The sequence below is a fragment of the Pomacea canaliculata genome, linkage group LG8 (genome assembly GCF_003073045.1).
Source record: "Pomacea canaliculata isolate SZHN2017 linkage group LG8, ASM307304v1, whole genome shotgun sequence".
Classification (NCBI taxonomy): Eukaryota; Metazoa; Mollusca; class Gastropoda; order Architaenioglossa; family Ampullariidae; genus Pomacea; species Pomacea canaliculata.
The window spans coordinates 12873395-12890199 of NC_037597.1; the positions used below are offsets into that span (position 1 = coordinate 12873395).

General features: G+C 37.0%; 1 protein-coding gene across 3 annotated transcripts in view; it reads left to right on the top strand.

Annotated features, from left to right (window-relative positions):
• Positions 1-83: 83 nt before the first annotated feature.
• The window catches only part of LOC112569908 (cilia- and flagella-associated protein 61-like), a 50486-nt gene continuing 33764 nt past the window's right edge, over positions 84-16805 (top strand). For 2 of the 3 annotated variants that reach the window (XM_025247983.1, XM_025247986.1), the window contains exons 1-22: positions 84-231; positions 1093-1248; positions 1628-1923; positions 2753-2873; positions 3153-3285; positions 3440-3605; positions 4050-4172; positions 4493-4623; positions 5764-5897; positions 6660-6768; positions 7065-7135; positions 7407-7533; positions 9318-9395; positions 9842-9979; positions 10207-10275; positions 11006-11185; positions 11765-11841; positions 12036-12134; positions 12605-12948; positions 13271-13380; positions 13519-13698; positions 14064-14112. In XM_025247983.1, the coding sequence (XP_025103768.1) occupies positions 1106-1248; positions 1628-1923; positions 2753-2873; positions 3153-3285; positions 3440-3605; positions 4050-4172; positions 4493-4623; positions 5764-5897; positions 6660-6768; positions 7065-7135; positions 7407-7533; positions 9318-9395; positions 9842-9979; positions 10207-10275; positions 11006-11185; positions 11765-11841; positions 12036-12134; positions 12605-12948; positions 13271-13380; positions 13519-13698; positions 14064-14112 (2878 nt within the window). In that variant the 5' untranslated portion in view covers positions 84-231; positions 1093-1105. Of the gene's footprint in view, positions 232-1081; positions 1249-1627; positions 1924-2752; positions 2874-3152; positions 3286-3439; positions 3606-4049; positions 4173-4492; positions 4624-5763; positions 5898-6659; positions 6769-7064; positions 7136-7406; positions 7534-9317; positions 9396-9841; positions 9980-10206; positions 10276-11005; positions 11186-11764; positions 11842-12035; positions 12135-12604; positions 12949-13270; positions 13381-13518; positions 13699-14063; positions 14113-16805 lie in introns of all 3 variants that reach the window. The other variant, XM_025247984.1, reaches the window with a different exon arrangement.

Here is a 16805-nt window from a genome sequence, read left to right on the forward strand (position 1 = left end):
ATAATTAATTATATATTTTATAATATACTTATACTACTCTATTCTTTTAAATTTTTGTAGCGCCAAGCCAGTCACTTCGGAACTGCATGATGTTATTGTTGCTAAGGGAAAAAATGGCCGCAGCCTTAGTTTACTTTGGGCTTGCTAGCTAAACTGTCAAACGTCGTTTGAAAGCAAGCTAATTTCTGAAAGCGCAGAAGGAATCAATTACAATCAGGAGGTTTATTAAAGGTATGGAAATGTGAGGCTTTATCCATAAATATGCCCTGAATAAAACTGATGACAAATCGGATGTTATTAATAAACGAAGAGCACGGCTGGATTACAAGAATATATAAAATAAATATTCTGGATGAAAACAATCTGAAGGAAAATGTAAACTGTGCTACAACCTCAAACAACATTAATAAGTACTTAACAAGCTTTTGAAATAAGTATTTACTAAGTTTTTAAAATAAGTATTTACCAAGGTTTTAAAATAAGTATTTACCAAGCTCTTATAATTGTCAGCCGTTTTATAAAACCCACTTTATTGTAATTGCGTTGAAAGGAATCGATATCGCATACATAAATCATGCCAAAAAATTAAGGCTCTGATTGCTGTTTTTGCATTTAGCTCGACTTACATGTTATTACATTGGTACATGTATGAAGCAATTAAAGTCCACGAAAGCTCTATAGCTGCTCTACACATTTACCAATACATTGTATTGCTTTTCAGGATGTTTTATTATATGGTGTGTGTGTGTATGGAAGTGGGAGTGGGGGCAATGACGTACGTTTTATGCCAAGCCAGCTACCAAGGCTATTTGTAAAAGGAAAGCTCGATCTTCTACTTAACTTGCAGAAGAGTGTAACATATCAAGGAAGGTAGAGGCCTCTGAAGGAGATGGGCGAGCTCCACTGCTTATGTTTACTTCTTCAGAAGGTGCAAGGCTCTGGGACTGTTTACTTTTACCTTTAAAAGGGATATGTCATTTGTATATATACATATTGAATACATAATATATACATTATGAAAATATTATAAATGAGTATAGTCTGATTAAATGAATAATAAAGGATGATATTTTCGTTTGAGATTTCTTTCAGGCAGTGAGCTGAAATGGCAAAAGTTGAAAGCCAAGATGGAGCATCAGTGGTTATCAATGCTCGTCGCACTGAGTCACTTGATGCACCCTACATTCTTCAGCTTGCACAGCCATGGACAGAAAAACTGTTTGGTAGAGTGAATATTGTCAATGTCATGTGAGCATAAAATTTTATGTTTGAAATTTCTACTTAGTTGAAAAGGAGGAATTTATTTTGAGAGTTTCTTTGAAAAATATTTTATTTTAACCAGTCAAAATCAGAACCTGCTCTTAACAGGGGAGAAATTCCAATATATATGTTTTTTAATACACATGCATGTTAACAATGTAAAATGTATATAATACCATCAAGACCTTTTAAGGGACATATCTTGGTAAAGTTACCTCTCATTTATGTCACATGCATGTCAGAATAATGTGTCAAAATCTTGCTGGAATACATTGTTTGCATTATTGATGAAAATAATATCTCTTTAGCATGATATAAATAAAAAAGTAACTAGCATATTTTATAAAAGTTAATATTTTTTTCTTAGTGAAAAGGCAGTTTTGGCAGTGACACTCATAAATGACAAAGAGGACATCATGGCTCACGCTGCTTTCTTTGACTACCCCAACGTTCCAAGTGTTGACCAAGCAGCATGGGAGGAATGGATGGGCAAGGATGACAGCGATACTGTGTACACAGCTCTTAACTCTTTGTTTTTGCATTACTTTGTGGCTCAACCAGATTATGCTCAAGGGTGTTTTAAAGAAATTGTCCGCACTGCCTTCACTGCTATACCTGATCTGCACTTTCTCATTCTGGTTATTCCCATTGGTATATATCCAGGTCAGTGAGATTTTTAATCTTACATGTAAGTTTTATGTTTACCTCATTAAGTGTATGTGACCATCTTGATGAAATGTAATTTTACACTTTGCTGGATAACCCATGAAGAGATAGTAAGAATTCAAGTGAGAAATGAAAATAGAGCAGGAGAGCCCAAACTAAAATATGTATTTTTGAAATGATAAGAAATTGCACAGCAAGAAGCATGAATTTCAAATACCTTCATATTTCCTATTTGGCAGGAATGATTTTATGTATATCTGTGCGATTGGATCTTGCTTGCCTGTTGAGAAGTGGGGCAGAGCCACGTTATATGCACACTTTCTGTAACTGTCAGACTATATATAAAGAGTCTAAAGAAAAAAATTCTAGGAGGAAAAACAAAGAACTGGTCATTCACTGATGAGTTTTGATACGATGTTCAGGAGAGCTTTTTAATAATATTAAAAAAATAGAGAGCTTTCTTTACTTGCTGGTCAATGCATAGGTCTAGTAGGATAAAGAAGGTGATTTCTTCATCTCCAGATGTGGCCAGAAATTTCAATGACAATGACCAACTATTAATCCCAGTGGGCAGTTATACTCAGGGTGTGTTCTCAGATACAAAAATAAACAAAGCAAATGCTAGTTACAAGATAAAGAGAAGGGTAAGGCTGTACATCATAGGAAACTTAAAAAAAATGCAATCTTGCATAAATCATAAGATAATCTCACTTGATACCACAATAACTTGAGTATATACCACCATGTCATGTGGAGCAGTATCTGCTGTGGCTAAAACAGTGGGCCTCGGGGTGTTAAAATATAATTAAAAATTTGTTGATTTCAGACCCTTCCATTTCTACCATCTTCACACCACTGAAAAGAAAAAGTGGATCAAACCCTGCTCCCTCTATATTTGTCTGTCGTCGACATAATCATGTCCCAGTCTTACATATTCGAGGTGCCAGGTATGTCTCTGCATGAAAAGAAGACATCATCAAATGTAATTGAAGATGTTAATATGGATAATGCATCAAATGGTATAACAAACTATTTTGTAGCTGGTTGTTAGTTTATAGTGTTCCATTCACCCTTAGAGATTATTGAAATGCTAATGGGATTATCAGAACATAGCATATCTATCTTTGCTGCCTTTACAAAAACCTTTGTAATTCCTGTGAGACCATTACTGTCTCTTTAGTCGATGGTTGCATGAACATGGTAGTTATATATATATATTTACATAGGGTTGAAGACAATGATGATTTGACTCCAATCTTCAACCGTCAGAGTGATATGCTGAAGACAACCTATGGAGAGTACTTTTTGGCTGAGATGATTGAGGCACAGGATGAAAACATGCACTGCTTAGTGGCAGAGGTTTGAATTTATGTTTGACCTAGAAAAATGCAAAGTATGTATTATTAAGTATAAATTTTACCTCATAAACACTTATTAATAAATATTGCTAGAATGGAATTTTTCATTGTTGATTCATAATCTGTCATAACTTACCACTCTGTAATATGTCCAGGTGGAAGGCAAAGCTGTTGGGTTCATGAGCATCAGCAGTGATGTCAGTGTTAATTTGCTAAATGAGTGCTTTGAGCTTGGGCCTTTTCATGGTCTTCGCAAGCCTCATGAAAATGATGTCACATCTGCTCCACCTTCACTAGTGCCTTCCCCTCTTCCTACCAATGGTACTTCATCATACTTTTACACTGAATGGGTGTGCAGAGTACAACAAGCTAATAGAGCAAAAAGTGTTTCATTTTAAAACCATTTCTTGTCACCTGCCATCATTTGTCTCCGTTGTGTAATTTTGTTCTGCATCTTTCATGGGACAATAACGAGATTATCTCCCTTATGTCTAGAGTCCATTGTTTTCTCAATATTTAAAACAGTCATCTATCTAGATTTTTTTTTTTCTAGGAACGTTTGTGAAATCTGTTTCTCCAATTTGTTGCTTTTTAAAAAACTGACTGTCCATGGTAGAAGGGCTTTAATAGCCATCCTCATTTTTAAATCTTGAATAAAGAGAAAATAGGCATTGATTCTTGCTTTTTTTTAAATATCTCTACCAAAATATAACTGTGAGGAAGCATTGTCACTGGGATTTGTGGGTTTTTATTACTTTTGGGCAGATGTAGACAGACAGTATGCGCCATCTATCCCAGGAACAATTCATCGTACACTAGAAACACTTGTTGAGGATAGTGGCACAGATGAGAGACCAGATAGCCAATCCAGTGACTATAGTTCTTCATGTAAGCATGCTTGCTGTTTTTTGTGTAGATTTGAAAAGGTATTTCAATAAAGAATTTAAACTACAACTAAGAACCATTCAAACTTCTGTGGCCAGTATATTTGTCTGTATCATTCTGCATTAAATGCAAACCAGACAATTGTTTTAAGAAAAATGCAAATAATGTGTGGCTAAGTGACCTAAAAATGAAATTGAAATAATATGATAAACTTATCAGAAGTTGATATAATTCTTGGTTATGTAAATATTTGTATTGACAGCTAATAATAATCGGTCACAACTAGGAGAAAGTGTGTTTGAAGAGATCATATTATTTGACAGTGAGCCAGAGTGGAGAGCCAAAAGTGGTCCAGAGTCTTACTGATGTATATGTGTCCGAACCTGGATCTCCACATTTTGACACAGCTTGGGGAGATGCTACTGTAACTCATCCAAGTACATTTTCAAAAGTGGTCAGTATTTTAATTTTCCAGATTTTGGCACGAGGGGTGTGTGAATGTGGGGACACAAAGGACATAAGAAAATAGCTTTTATCGTATATTGCTAGAAATGGAGAACAGATAGCCTTCTGGCTAGAGCAAAGGTGTCTGAGCCAGCTGGCTCAGTTTTTGTGTGATGAAGGTACTTTTCCCAGGTGACCTACTTGTAGAGTGGCTACCAGAGTCTGTGGAGGGTTTGAGAAAGTAAGGTAGAGAGGAAGGGGGTAGGTACCACCTTCATAAAAGCTGGTCTTGTGATTAAAGGGATTGTAAATAAAACTGCTTAAAATCTTGTAAAGAGTAGCATCAGTTTGAATCTTGTCTATTTTTGTGTCTGTTCCTGTGGAAACAGTTAAATGTTTTATAGGATGTTGTGTTTAATAAGAGAAATTACATGGGACTCTTTCGTTTGCTTCAACGAAATCTCGTCCTCCGATGACATCAACTCGATCCCAGTGTGAGCTGATGCAATGATATGGTTGGCATATGCTTCTAGCCATATTGATTGTTATCACTAATATACATCACTAATCCAACTAATGACACACCACCAATCATGTGAGTTCAAATCCTTACAATGACCAACACTTCCTCTCCCTCTCTGATGTCACACAGCACGCCACAGCCTTACACCGCCTCACAGCCTTTACTATACCCTTAAGTAAGGGCTATAACACTTCACTCTCCTATGAATGTAAGGTCACTGGACTGCTTCTTTTATTGTCAGAAACACTGTTAGAAATTGTCCTTTATAAGAAAATGGGAGATTACAATATGAAGGAGCTACTGTTTATCATGTACATCATGCTGTTTGATGAGAAGTGAGAACCGCTCACCTATTTATAATCCACCATGCAGTTAGTCAAAATTAAAATTATGCTTATCCTTTGTAAAGACTTTATGGGCCATAATGTAATGAATTAATTGTGAGTTAATGAATTAATTAAATGATTTAATTAAAATCTGCATTATATGAGCAGAATAAGCAATCAGTCTCTGTTTTGCACCAAAGGAAGTTAATTATTGTAACAACAACAACAAGAAGAATAATAAAGTGTTAGATAATTAGATATTCTGCAGCATCAATTCTTTTTTTCTATTGATTGTGTATAGTCTAGAGAGACTGGCAGAACCACCCCAAAACTTTTTGAGCCTGCCTTCAAGAAGCGGTTTGTGCCAAAGTACAATGGACGTCAAAACTGTTTCAGTATCCAATTATTTTGCATTGACGAGGGACATGAAATGAGGTGAGAGCGCAGACAAATTTTGCGTGTTTTACCTGTTCTTCTCTTTTTAGATTGTAAAATGGATCTTGATTTGCTGTCTTTTCAAGACCATGCCTACTCAGGTGACTGACAATGATTTTTCAAGAGTGCTGGTGTTGCCATCTTGTTGAAGCTGTTAGTGTTTATAGGAAAAACACCAAGTCATTAATGTGGAGCTTTAACATCTTGTTCCATTTCAATCATGCAGCATAAAAACTACTAAAAGTATATTTATTCTTGGCCATAAATGGCAAAGCCATGCCTTTAATGACTTAGTTTCCCTCAGTCATTATTTCACTCTTGAGTAACTCTCCACAATACAAGGAAGCAATGAACAGGTTGTGTGTTTGTGTGACTCTCATAAGTAATAACTTTAATAACTTTACAGTTCAACACAATTTTATTTAAATTATGATCATATTAAAGGCCTCACTGGGGGAATTTCGCTCACTGCCATTTACTCTGTATTGCAACTTAAATTATATCTTAAAGAGTGACAGCAAAAAGCATAATAGGATGTAAAATTAACCATGTGTCCAGAGGAGGATGTTTTGTTCAAATTTGAGAAAATTGCAGTAGAGAAAAGCAGCAATGGTTTTGCACCACTATGGCAATCAACATGGACTTGTTGATTGCACTTTAGTATGTGTATAGCAGATATACGCTCAGATTATGCAGAAACTAAACTGTAAATGATACAGAATAAAAGAAGAATGTAAAGGCAACTATATTTTTTACTTACAGGTCCTGTGACTTTCTTCCAGAAGCCTTCTCTTTCTTTCCAGACTATGATTATTGTATCATCACAGTGCCTCATCTTGTTCCTGAGTTACCACTCATCCAGAACTTCGTGGTAAGAGTACATGGATCATAATTTTGATTAGGATCAAGTGCATTTTGTGTATGGAATTTATTTTTAGCAGTTGAGATACTGATATTATCTTTTTTAAAACTCTCTTTTGTATTGGAAAATTATCAAATGAGAACCATCATTGCCAAATTCCCAGTTCTTTTTTTTTTGTGATCATTCACTTTACCTACCTATCTTCAGCTTAAGAATAAGACTTTTGTTCTTTCATCTCTGAATAGTCATCTAACCACTTCTTTATTCATAGATTATAGCTATTGTGTCTTTTGACTATGTTTCAGCGTGTGACACCTCGTTGTCCCAGCATCCTGCCACATGAGTTGTACATATTTCATCGCGCTGGTCTCCTCAAGTACAGTAGTTTCACTGTTCACTTCAGTTACATTTTATGAATTCGAAGAACTTTATGAATTCATTTATTGCCAACTCTTTATACAAAGTCATAACTCAATTTATGAATTACACATTAAAAGCCAGTTCTAGATTTATATTGTGATATTAAAAAATTTAAGTAAAGACTGGAACAAAACATTAACCCTATGAAAAAATGTCTAACATTTATTTGGAAGCTTGATTTTTTTTTTCAGTGTTTCTTGTTTTTCATTTCTTATTTGCCCTGGCAGAAATTTCAGTGTGAAGCCAGCACGCTCCGAAGACTATAGCTCTGTGGAGACTTTGGTGAAGAACATTCAGCTGAATGAGAATCTTTTGGCAGATTTGACTCAATACAACATTGCAGGAAGGGATCCGGTATGTAGCACATTGACCATTGCAGATTTAGCTATGTTTCCATAATTCATCAAAACTCATATATTCACTGCCATCTTTGATTTACTTATTGGATAAAGCACTATCACACTCAGATAAGAACTAGCAGATTTATTGTAATCCATGGGTAGACTCCAGTCAGACACATCAGTTGCTGGGAGGACTGAGGCAGTTATCTGACAGCTTGAACAACTAGGGGCATATTTTGAGTGTATATGCACTTACATGATCAAAGTTCCTTCCTGAATGATGTAGTCAACAGTGAAGGAACCTAAAGGGCATTGAGAATATAATGATATTAATTACCACATTTGTGTAACACCTTTCAACAGTATCAGCCAGGCTCAAGGCACTTTACATATAGGCACATGAGCATTCCTTTTAAGGACAGCATCTTCACAAATACACAAACATGCAAGCAAATTATAGCTCTACAAAATCTTTGCTAAATGTGATCAAAACGTTCATCCAAATTTATCCTGTTAAGAAAATCCTGTAAAATGACAGAAGTGTATAGGCTGCTACACTGCTTGTGCAATACCAGTGGAAGGTCCAGCAGTAACAGTCTCTGGGCCAGACAGTTGATGGAGGGGCTCATGGGATATCTTTTAAGGCTGTTGTTGTCTGAAGAACAAAAGAATTGTTTTCGTTGCCTTGGCTATAGCTGCAGTACCAAGGCACCAGGAGTAGCGTGTAGCTGGTGGAAGGTGGAGGTTGCTGATGGGTAAGACAGGTAAATAAAGTCACAGTCCTCATTACCTTCACACTCGTCAGTAGAGATATTTTGCTGTCTCTCACATGTGGCAAGCAGTGGCAGATTGTCATCCTTCCCCCCAGCACTGGACTTTCCTGTGAAATGACCTTCACAAATTCAGCTCAGTAAAAAGTTTTAGGGCAACACAGTTGAGGACAGAGCACAATTGGCACTGAGGAAGCGAATGCAGCAGCAGTCCAGAAACCTGCATTGAGCAAGATGCATGGTCACATGAAACACATCTATCACCAGACGACATTTCTGAAGTGCATAAATCCAAAAGCTCCAATCAACAGAACATATACAACACGTGCATGGTCTGTAAATTAAGAAATGGAAAGTAATGTGGTTAACAATGCTGGCAAAAGTTAAAGTGTCAACAAAGAAAGCTCTTAATCCTGTTAAATAAAAAAAACCCCAAAGCAAGATGGTAAACAGGACTCGGAAGCCATTAGTGGATGAAGGTGTCGATGGAAAGAAACAGGGCAGTACAGGGAAGAATAATCCAGAACAAAGATGAACGGCACAACAAACATCACAGATTAGTAGGAGATACTAAAACTCAACATATATCCATGGACAAGACAAAATAACAGGAAATTAGTCTCCTCCACCCTGTTAAATGAAGGGATATTACTCTCAATCCAATAAAAGAATAATCCCATTACAAAAAATATCTCATCATCCACTCCCATGATTAGTTAGCAATGTGCATAACTAAAATCACATCACTCATATGACTCTGGAATAAATGTTTCTTATGATAAGTAGAAAAAAATCATTTCCATACTTTTAATGCAGTTAAATTTGAAGAATATTTTCAAAGTAGTAGCAACCCATACTATTAGACATCTAATAATCAGCAGGAACACTATTCAATTACCAGGTGGGTTTGATGTCTTTGTTGATAAACTGTCCACTGTTTTCAGCCACCTAGTTCGTGGCAGACTTACCTACTCGGTAAATGTGTATAACGAGTATCTCTGAGACATAGATTTTATTCTTGCTTCAGGATGGTACAGAAATCCAGGCCTATGTTGCCAAGTGCCAGAACCAGACTGTGGGTGTAGCAATACTCAGGAGAGAGGAGGTAGGCTATGTCCCAGACCAAAGTTTCTTGTATTTTAGATGATTTTCAGGAGTGAGGTTTGGTTGATTATAAGCATTGTCAAAATTATTTGTTTGTTTGCTGATACTTTATTGTTTTATGGAGTGTTATTTTTATATGAAGTTTTGCAGAACTAATTAAGTTACTGCTACTAGAAGCTGATAACCATCACCTTTTGGTTATTCAGGCATTTCACCAGCAAGACTGCTACATAAAAACCCATTGTCAGGCACATCAGGAACTGCAAACAGTTCTTTCACTTTAAGCTATGACTTCTGAAAATAAGTTGGGATCATAATAAAACTAACAAGACAATTAAAAACCCATGAACTCATTTGTTATTTATTTGTAATCTCCTTAAAAAGTAACCTGCAGAGTAATTCACATCTGTTTGATGGCATGAAAACAGTTGCACTTCAATTTTACAGGATATTGAATACATCAGGTCTCACTATAACATTGAAGATTTTATCTACTACAACCACCATCGCCGTGAGGATCATGGCCATCTTCATCACTTTGTATTGAATCCCATCTTTGCTCACCTTACCAAACACTTCCTCAAGGTATGTGAAGAGAAGACAAGTCCAGGAGATAAAAATATGGATTAAGAGCATTATGAAAAGTAAGTTTATGTTTTTCATGAAAAGTGTTGAAAAGGGATTTCACCTTTTCTTCAGTATGTGAGTGATTTAGGACATTTTATATCGGTGAGATCTTAAGAAGAAAGCATGATGGTAATTCAAATATATTATGCACATTTGAATTACAGCATGTCATTTTCCTGTTTCAGGAGATTCTTCGCTTGAGCCATAAAACGTGTGTGTACTATCCACTTTACCCTAGATACAGCTCCAAAGAGGTTAGTTCAGCATAACTCTGTGCTAACTTTGACCACTTCTTCTCGAGAAAAGTGTATTGTCTTGCTGGAAGGGGATAGCCTAGGGATTAGAGCTGTGTCAGAATCAGAATTTGCAATGTGCAGCAACATGCACAAACCAAACTGAGTAAGCTAACAGAGAATGTGTAGAAGACTGCATGGCTTAAAGGTCAACAGAAAGAAGACCTGAAGTGATGAGAATCGCCAAAAAGCAGGAACTTCCAATCCAACTTCAAGGAGAGAACATCCTGGAAACAGATTGCTTTATGTATCTGAGGAGCACTGTCAACAAAGACATCAAAAGCTGCATCAACAAGACCAGGCATGCTTTCAACAGTCTACGTCCCATCTGGCATCATCCATACGAGCATCATCCTTCCATTCCATATCATCCTTCCCCATCAAGACCCGCATCTTCAAGCACCAATGTGAAGGCAGTCCTAATGTATGGTTCTGAAACCTGGAGAGTGACAAACACCATCAACAACAAGCTCCAGACCTTTACCAACCTATGCCATATTCTGGGAATAATAATAAGAATAAGAATAATAATAAGAATAATTGTTATTGTGGTACCATCATTACTATACTCTATTCATACTATAAGCTTACAAATTTCTGAATTAAAAACGTTAAATTTACAACAGTTATGGGGTTATAAAGAAATGGAATCTTCCTTCATAGTACTTGATATAGGCATGTCATGTTTCAGACACTAAGCCGACACTCAGTTGTCTGCTGTCTTGGAGCACTGGTGCCAGTCCGTGCCCGACATCAAATCAAATACCCAGTACAACAGCTGGGTATCAATGCTCCATCAGTACGTGTCCTTGCTGAGAGAGAGACTTATGCTCTCAACCATATTAACCGCAAGCTGACACTGGAACCAAAGGTAAGTTCAGAGTCATAAACTTTCTGTAATGTATAATGATTTTAGCTCAAACAAAAGCACACAAAGTCGGCTAAATATCATATTTGCATTAAAGAGGACAAAAAATAGTCAAAGTTTGTGAACATTTTTTAAAAACCTGCATATTGAGAATCATTCCTTATGGCACATGTCCATGTGTATAAACATGCACATCAGTTTGAGGGCTTAGTATAGGCAATTGCATTGCTTAAATAATAAATGAAGTCCTACGGAGCATGCTCTTAGCGCTTACAACAGGAATGAGACATGGACAGCATATGAGGACAGAAGAAAAACAACAGTACTGATGACAAACAGAAGACAAGTATAGAAAACACACAGAGGCACAGATAGTAACAAGAAAATTGTCAGCAAAGGATTATTGACATCTAGCACTGTCTGTCAGAAAAGTGCTCTACAATATTAGGAGATGTCATACTGAAAATTGATTAACATTTCCTTCTTCTCATTGAAATTTTTGGTACTGAAAGGCTTTGAGAAAGATTTGCAGTGTACCATTTTTGTAGCTGTGTACATGAAACAGTTTTCTTTTCTGCTTAGGTCGCCATCAATGCACGAATTGTGGTTGTTGGGGCATCAGATGTAGGCCTCTCTTTTCTTGAAACATTTTCATACTGGTAAGATATTCAAATATTCCTGATTTAGAAGATAAAGTCTTTTGACTTGGCTATTGGTCAACCATAAGTAACAATTCATAGAGTTGATATCCATTTGCAGTCATGATCATTTGATGTTTTAAAGACAATATCTTCTGAAATTGTTGGCATAAGTTTATGCTGTATACAAATAAAATGTTCATTTATGGTGACAGTCCCCATTTGCGCTTCAACAACATGACTCTAATCTCACCACATGGGCTGCTGGGAGAGATGCCTGCTGATCCTCAAAGGGACCAGATGCTTCCTAGCAGGTGAAATAACCCTTAAAACAGATATTATGTTAGGCGCAGTTGTAATAATCATAGGTAAATAATATAAATGATTATGAACCTCTAATGCAAATGAATATGAAAAACTATTTGCACTTTGACTTTTATTGTAGTTTTGTTTGTTTGGTTCCAGGGATAAAGATATTTTATATTCAAAAATTTTCATTTTGCCGAAATTTGGGCGTTGGGATTTTTTTTATTAGCTTCTTGCACCCAGAGAAGATTTTAACATGTTTTAACCCATTCTTTCCCGATCACTCCCTCTGTATGTGTTCGTGCATGTGCATGTGTAGCTGTGTGTGTGGTGAGTGCATGTGATCATGTATGTACACTCATGAACGTTGCATGTGCTCACCATTTCTTACTAATTCACTAAAATGGCAAACATTGTTTAGATTAGTTTTACATCATGTTACTTAGAGTATGAAATTTTTTTTTATTTTGTACCACAGTTACTGCTATAGTCAAGAGGAGCACGCTAAAGTGTCGCTACGCACATTTGTCAATTTGGTGTATGGGCGGATGACAGCCATAGACCGTAAAAAGAAGATTGTCACAGTTGATGGCAAATACCAGGTTCCCTTTGACCACTTGGTACTTTGCACTGGGCAGCAGTTCTATGTTCCTGCACCCACAGGAGCTGATGTAGATGAAGGTGCTGACAATGAGAACTTACCAGCAAATCCTGACAACCGCTTGCTAAAACCACCACCCAAGAATCTTTACCTGGTTAATGATGCATACAATGCTGCAGCAGCACAGTACATGATTAAAAACTATCTGATGAAGACAAATGGTAGGTGATAGCTGAGATGTGGTCATTTAATAAGTTCAGATGCAAGTTAGAGTTCCATCTGCATAGTGACGTGATAGTAAAAGTTATTTAAAACTAAATTTGAGTGGAATGCACTGGATTTTTACTGGATTCATTAATAGAAAATGAACTGATGAGTGTTTACCTTTGTGATATATAACAACAACTAGGTAATTTAACCATGATAGTTAAGATAGAATGAGTCATATAATGCAAAGAGACACTTTGTAAATCAATGATTACTAAAAGTGGAAAATATTTGTTTTAGTTTTTCATGACTGGGTGAATATGCTTTTTTGTGCAGGCCTCATAATCGTGTACGGGGGCACTATCAATGCATACACCTGTATCCAGTCAATGCTGGTGTTGGGTGTGAAAGGTAGCAACATTGCCCTTGTGGAACCACCTGCTGAGGTAACTGTACATATACATATGGTTTAAATATCATTTTGATTAGCTTATCATTATGGTAAGAGATCATCAGTAATAGACAAAAGTTTATAATAGGCCACATTGACCTGATGCCGAAAAACTGTAAAATTTTTTTTCTAGACCCCATGTTTTGAGGACACAACAGTGATGAATACAGTGAAGAATGCCTTGACTGATGCTGGCGTGCAGATGTATTCAGGCTACTATCTGGCTCGCTGGAATAATAGTGTGGAAATCCCAGAAATAATTACGTCTGCCAGCTTCACTTCCTCTGGTGAACCTTTGAAACTAGACTGCCAGGTAGGTATATATGTACAAGTGTGCATATATATATATTCAAGAAACCTCAGTTGATGAGGTTGAGGGTGTGGGGAGAACAAGAGAGACCATGTGTGTACTGAAGAAAATTTGGGATAGTTTAAGATTTTGTTTTATTACAATTATTTCATAGCCATGTGTGTTTGACATTTTCGGCATGGTGTTTATCTCAAAGGCGAAATAACTCTGCTTGGGAAACTTTCTTTCGTGGATTCTCCAAAGTCACAAAATGATAGGTTATTATGTGACTACAAGGGACAGAGGGTCTAGTGGTTAATCCTTAATCTGTGTGATAACTCTTTATTCGAATTTTGGTGCTTATATATATATTTTTTTAAATTTTACAGGCTTTCTTCTCCTTCTACAAGAAGGCAGTAGATATGGATGCTTTTAAATGTAAGTTGCATTACTTGTCTTTTGAATATTTATGTAGTTTGAGTTTATTTATTTATTTTGACAATTGAAGAGTAGAGTTTAGAAACAAACGCTCGAATATTTATCGAGCAAATGGAGCTGCTCAGTGAGGTAACTCTGGACTGATACCAGTACTTTCATAGTGGAATTGTCAATCAAACAATACTGATACCAAGACATGGGTAGTTTAATTGTCAATAAAACAATGCTGGAATGCAGTTGTTGCTTCACTTTGCTAAAGTCTGTTTAATTAAAACCAAGAAAACAAATGAAACTGCTTTTGCACTTCATCTAAGATAGTATTATGTTTTAATTAAGAAGGATTTCTGGGGTGTAACAGATGGTATAATTAAATGGGCTGAGGTTCATGGAGAATGTTTATAAGTTAATGTGGAAGGGGTGCTCATATACATGTTTTTGGACAGCTGTCATCACAAATTAAAAAGATAAATGACATTGTGTCCTCGTCTGTTCACTATGTCAATTTATTGACAATCTCTAAATTATTTCCAGGAAAAAAAAATTTAAATGGCAACAGGATGTTTTACATATTTTCATAGGCTGACTATAATGTGAGTTTCTCTGGCCATTGCTTTTCCCTGGACTGTGTTTCTCTGCTTCTACTTGGTTGTGTACATTTCTGTATGTACATAAGCCTTTGAGCATGCGGGTTTTAAGCACATGCACCTGCCTGTTTATTTTAAGTGACATCATTAATCAATAAACTATTAACCAGCGTTTGCAGAGACAGATAATGATTTGCTTTGGATATTTTCCCTGAGGCAGCCTGCTCCATCCTGTATTACTTGTGCAATCCAAACAGGACTCCTGTGCAATCTAAGATAGCAAACTATTGAAAGGCCTTATCATTTGAATTAGCTTCCTTTGATGGTTTAATATTTTTTTATACCACATTGCTTATTAATAAACCTATAATAACATGACACAGATACAGAACCTCTTGCCTTTAAGAGTATATGTTTGACAAGTCTGTTTAAGTGTTAAGATTTTGGATAGTCCGCCACTTGTTCACTGGTGCAGTGCATGTTCATATATATACAGTTAGGAGAATATATACACACCTGATAGTCTTGATACATGCAACAGTTGGAACAAACAGTGCATTTAAGTGTTGTTTCAACATGATCGTTAAAACTAGTATTTCTTAGAACGAGAACATTCCGTCAATTATTCTGCCCATGCGCGGTACAAACTCGTCGGTGGTTAGAACGGAAGGTCAGTTAGTCTCTCCGCACCTGCCTTTTCCGAAACATATACGCAGGTAAAAAGATAGATGCCAAAGGGGTGGACAAGATCACTGCTGTGTTATAAACTGTCGCAAAGGTAAATTTAAAAAAGACAGAAGACAAGTTAGTATTATATCTGCTTTCCCGATAATAAATGCCTACAAATTAAAAATTTACTGTACAGTGGCGTAGAAACTGGAGGAGGGGTTCCCCTCCTCAAGTCAGTAGTCGTCCCTCAAAATAGATAGTGAGGGGGACAAGAATGCGAACATAGTTCACTGTCAGTTCACTGGAGTTTTTCCCCACCCACCCTCAAGCCGAGCATCTTCCCACCCACTGTTGTGTATGAAGAGAAAAATTCGTGCTAACAGTGAATTCAGTGGTATGCTGTCGACATTTCATATCAGGGTTTAAGATAAACAACTCGTATTTAATCAGCTAGATTCCAATATTACATCATGGATATGAAACTCAGTGAAAGCATATCGCTTACAGTGTCAACTCCAACCTCTTTGCAGGCTTGGAGAAAATTAGAGTAAAAGATGCGCGCTGCAGTGTCATCGCTTTGATTCCATGTGTGCAGTATCCGAATCACATCAGTGCTTCCACGAAAACAAAATTGTCATAGAGACATTGTTGGCTAGCCACATTCAATCTCGTTTTCAAATGTCCAACCTTTTTTTCTCCTGACATTTCTAGTGAAAGCAAATGAAAATGCTCTGAATATTGACGGGAAAAATTGCAGGTCCCCTGTCAGTTTTAACCTTTCCCTTTCACAGATCTTCTGGATTTTTTCATTTATAGAATATTCAGATGACTAAAACTGGTTTAGTTCACATCCTTCAAAAAGCTGGTATTTATTCTACATATCGGACAATGCTATAGTCGATATTTCGAAGTTTTGATCACAGATTATGTTTTAAAAGCCAAGAGAAGAAGCGAGAAGACTAGGCGCTGCTTGCGAGTCATCATTAGGACGTGGCGATGAGGCTCACTGTCAGGAGTCATCGACGATAAAGCCGATCGAAGGATTCTGGCCGGCCTGACCGTGCCATGACTGAGGTCAAAGGTCGACAGTATCTTGATGCGTGTTGTCACCGTGCTTCACGCTGTTGCACGTGCTGCTGGGAGTGCGGCCACCGTCGGGACAGTCGGGCGATCACCCGGAGTCACAATGACAGCGGCTGGACTGACGATCACCCAGTATTGCATACGGTGATAGCAGCTCATGGTCGGCGATCACAACACGTTTCACGTGCGAAGTTAGAAACAATGGCTCCTACCCTTCCTTCCCACCCACCCACTCCATTATTGACAATACCTCAGCAGGGTATTTCGCAATGACGGAACAATCGCAGCTGTTAATGCATCCATGTCCATTCTCGTTTCTGTCAGAATCCTCAACAGGCTGCATCCGCCTACGAGCTT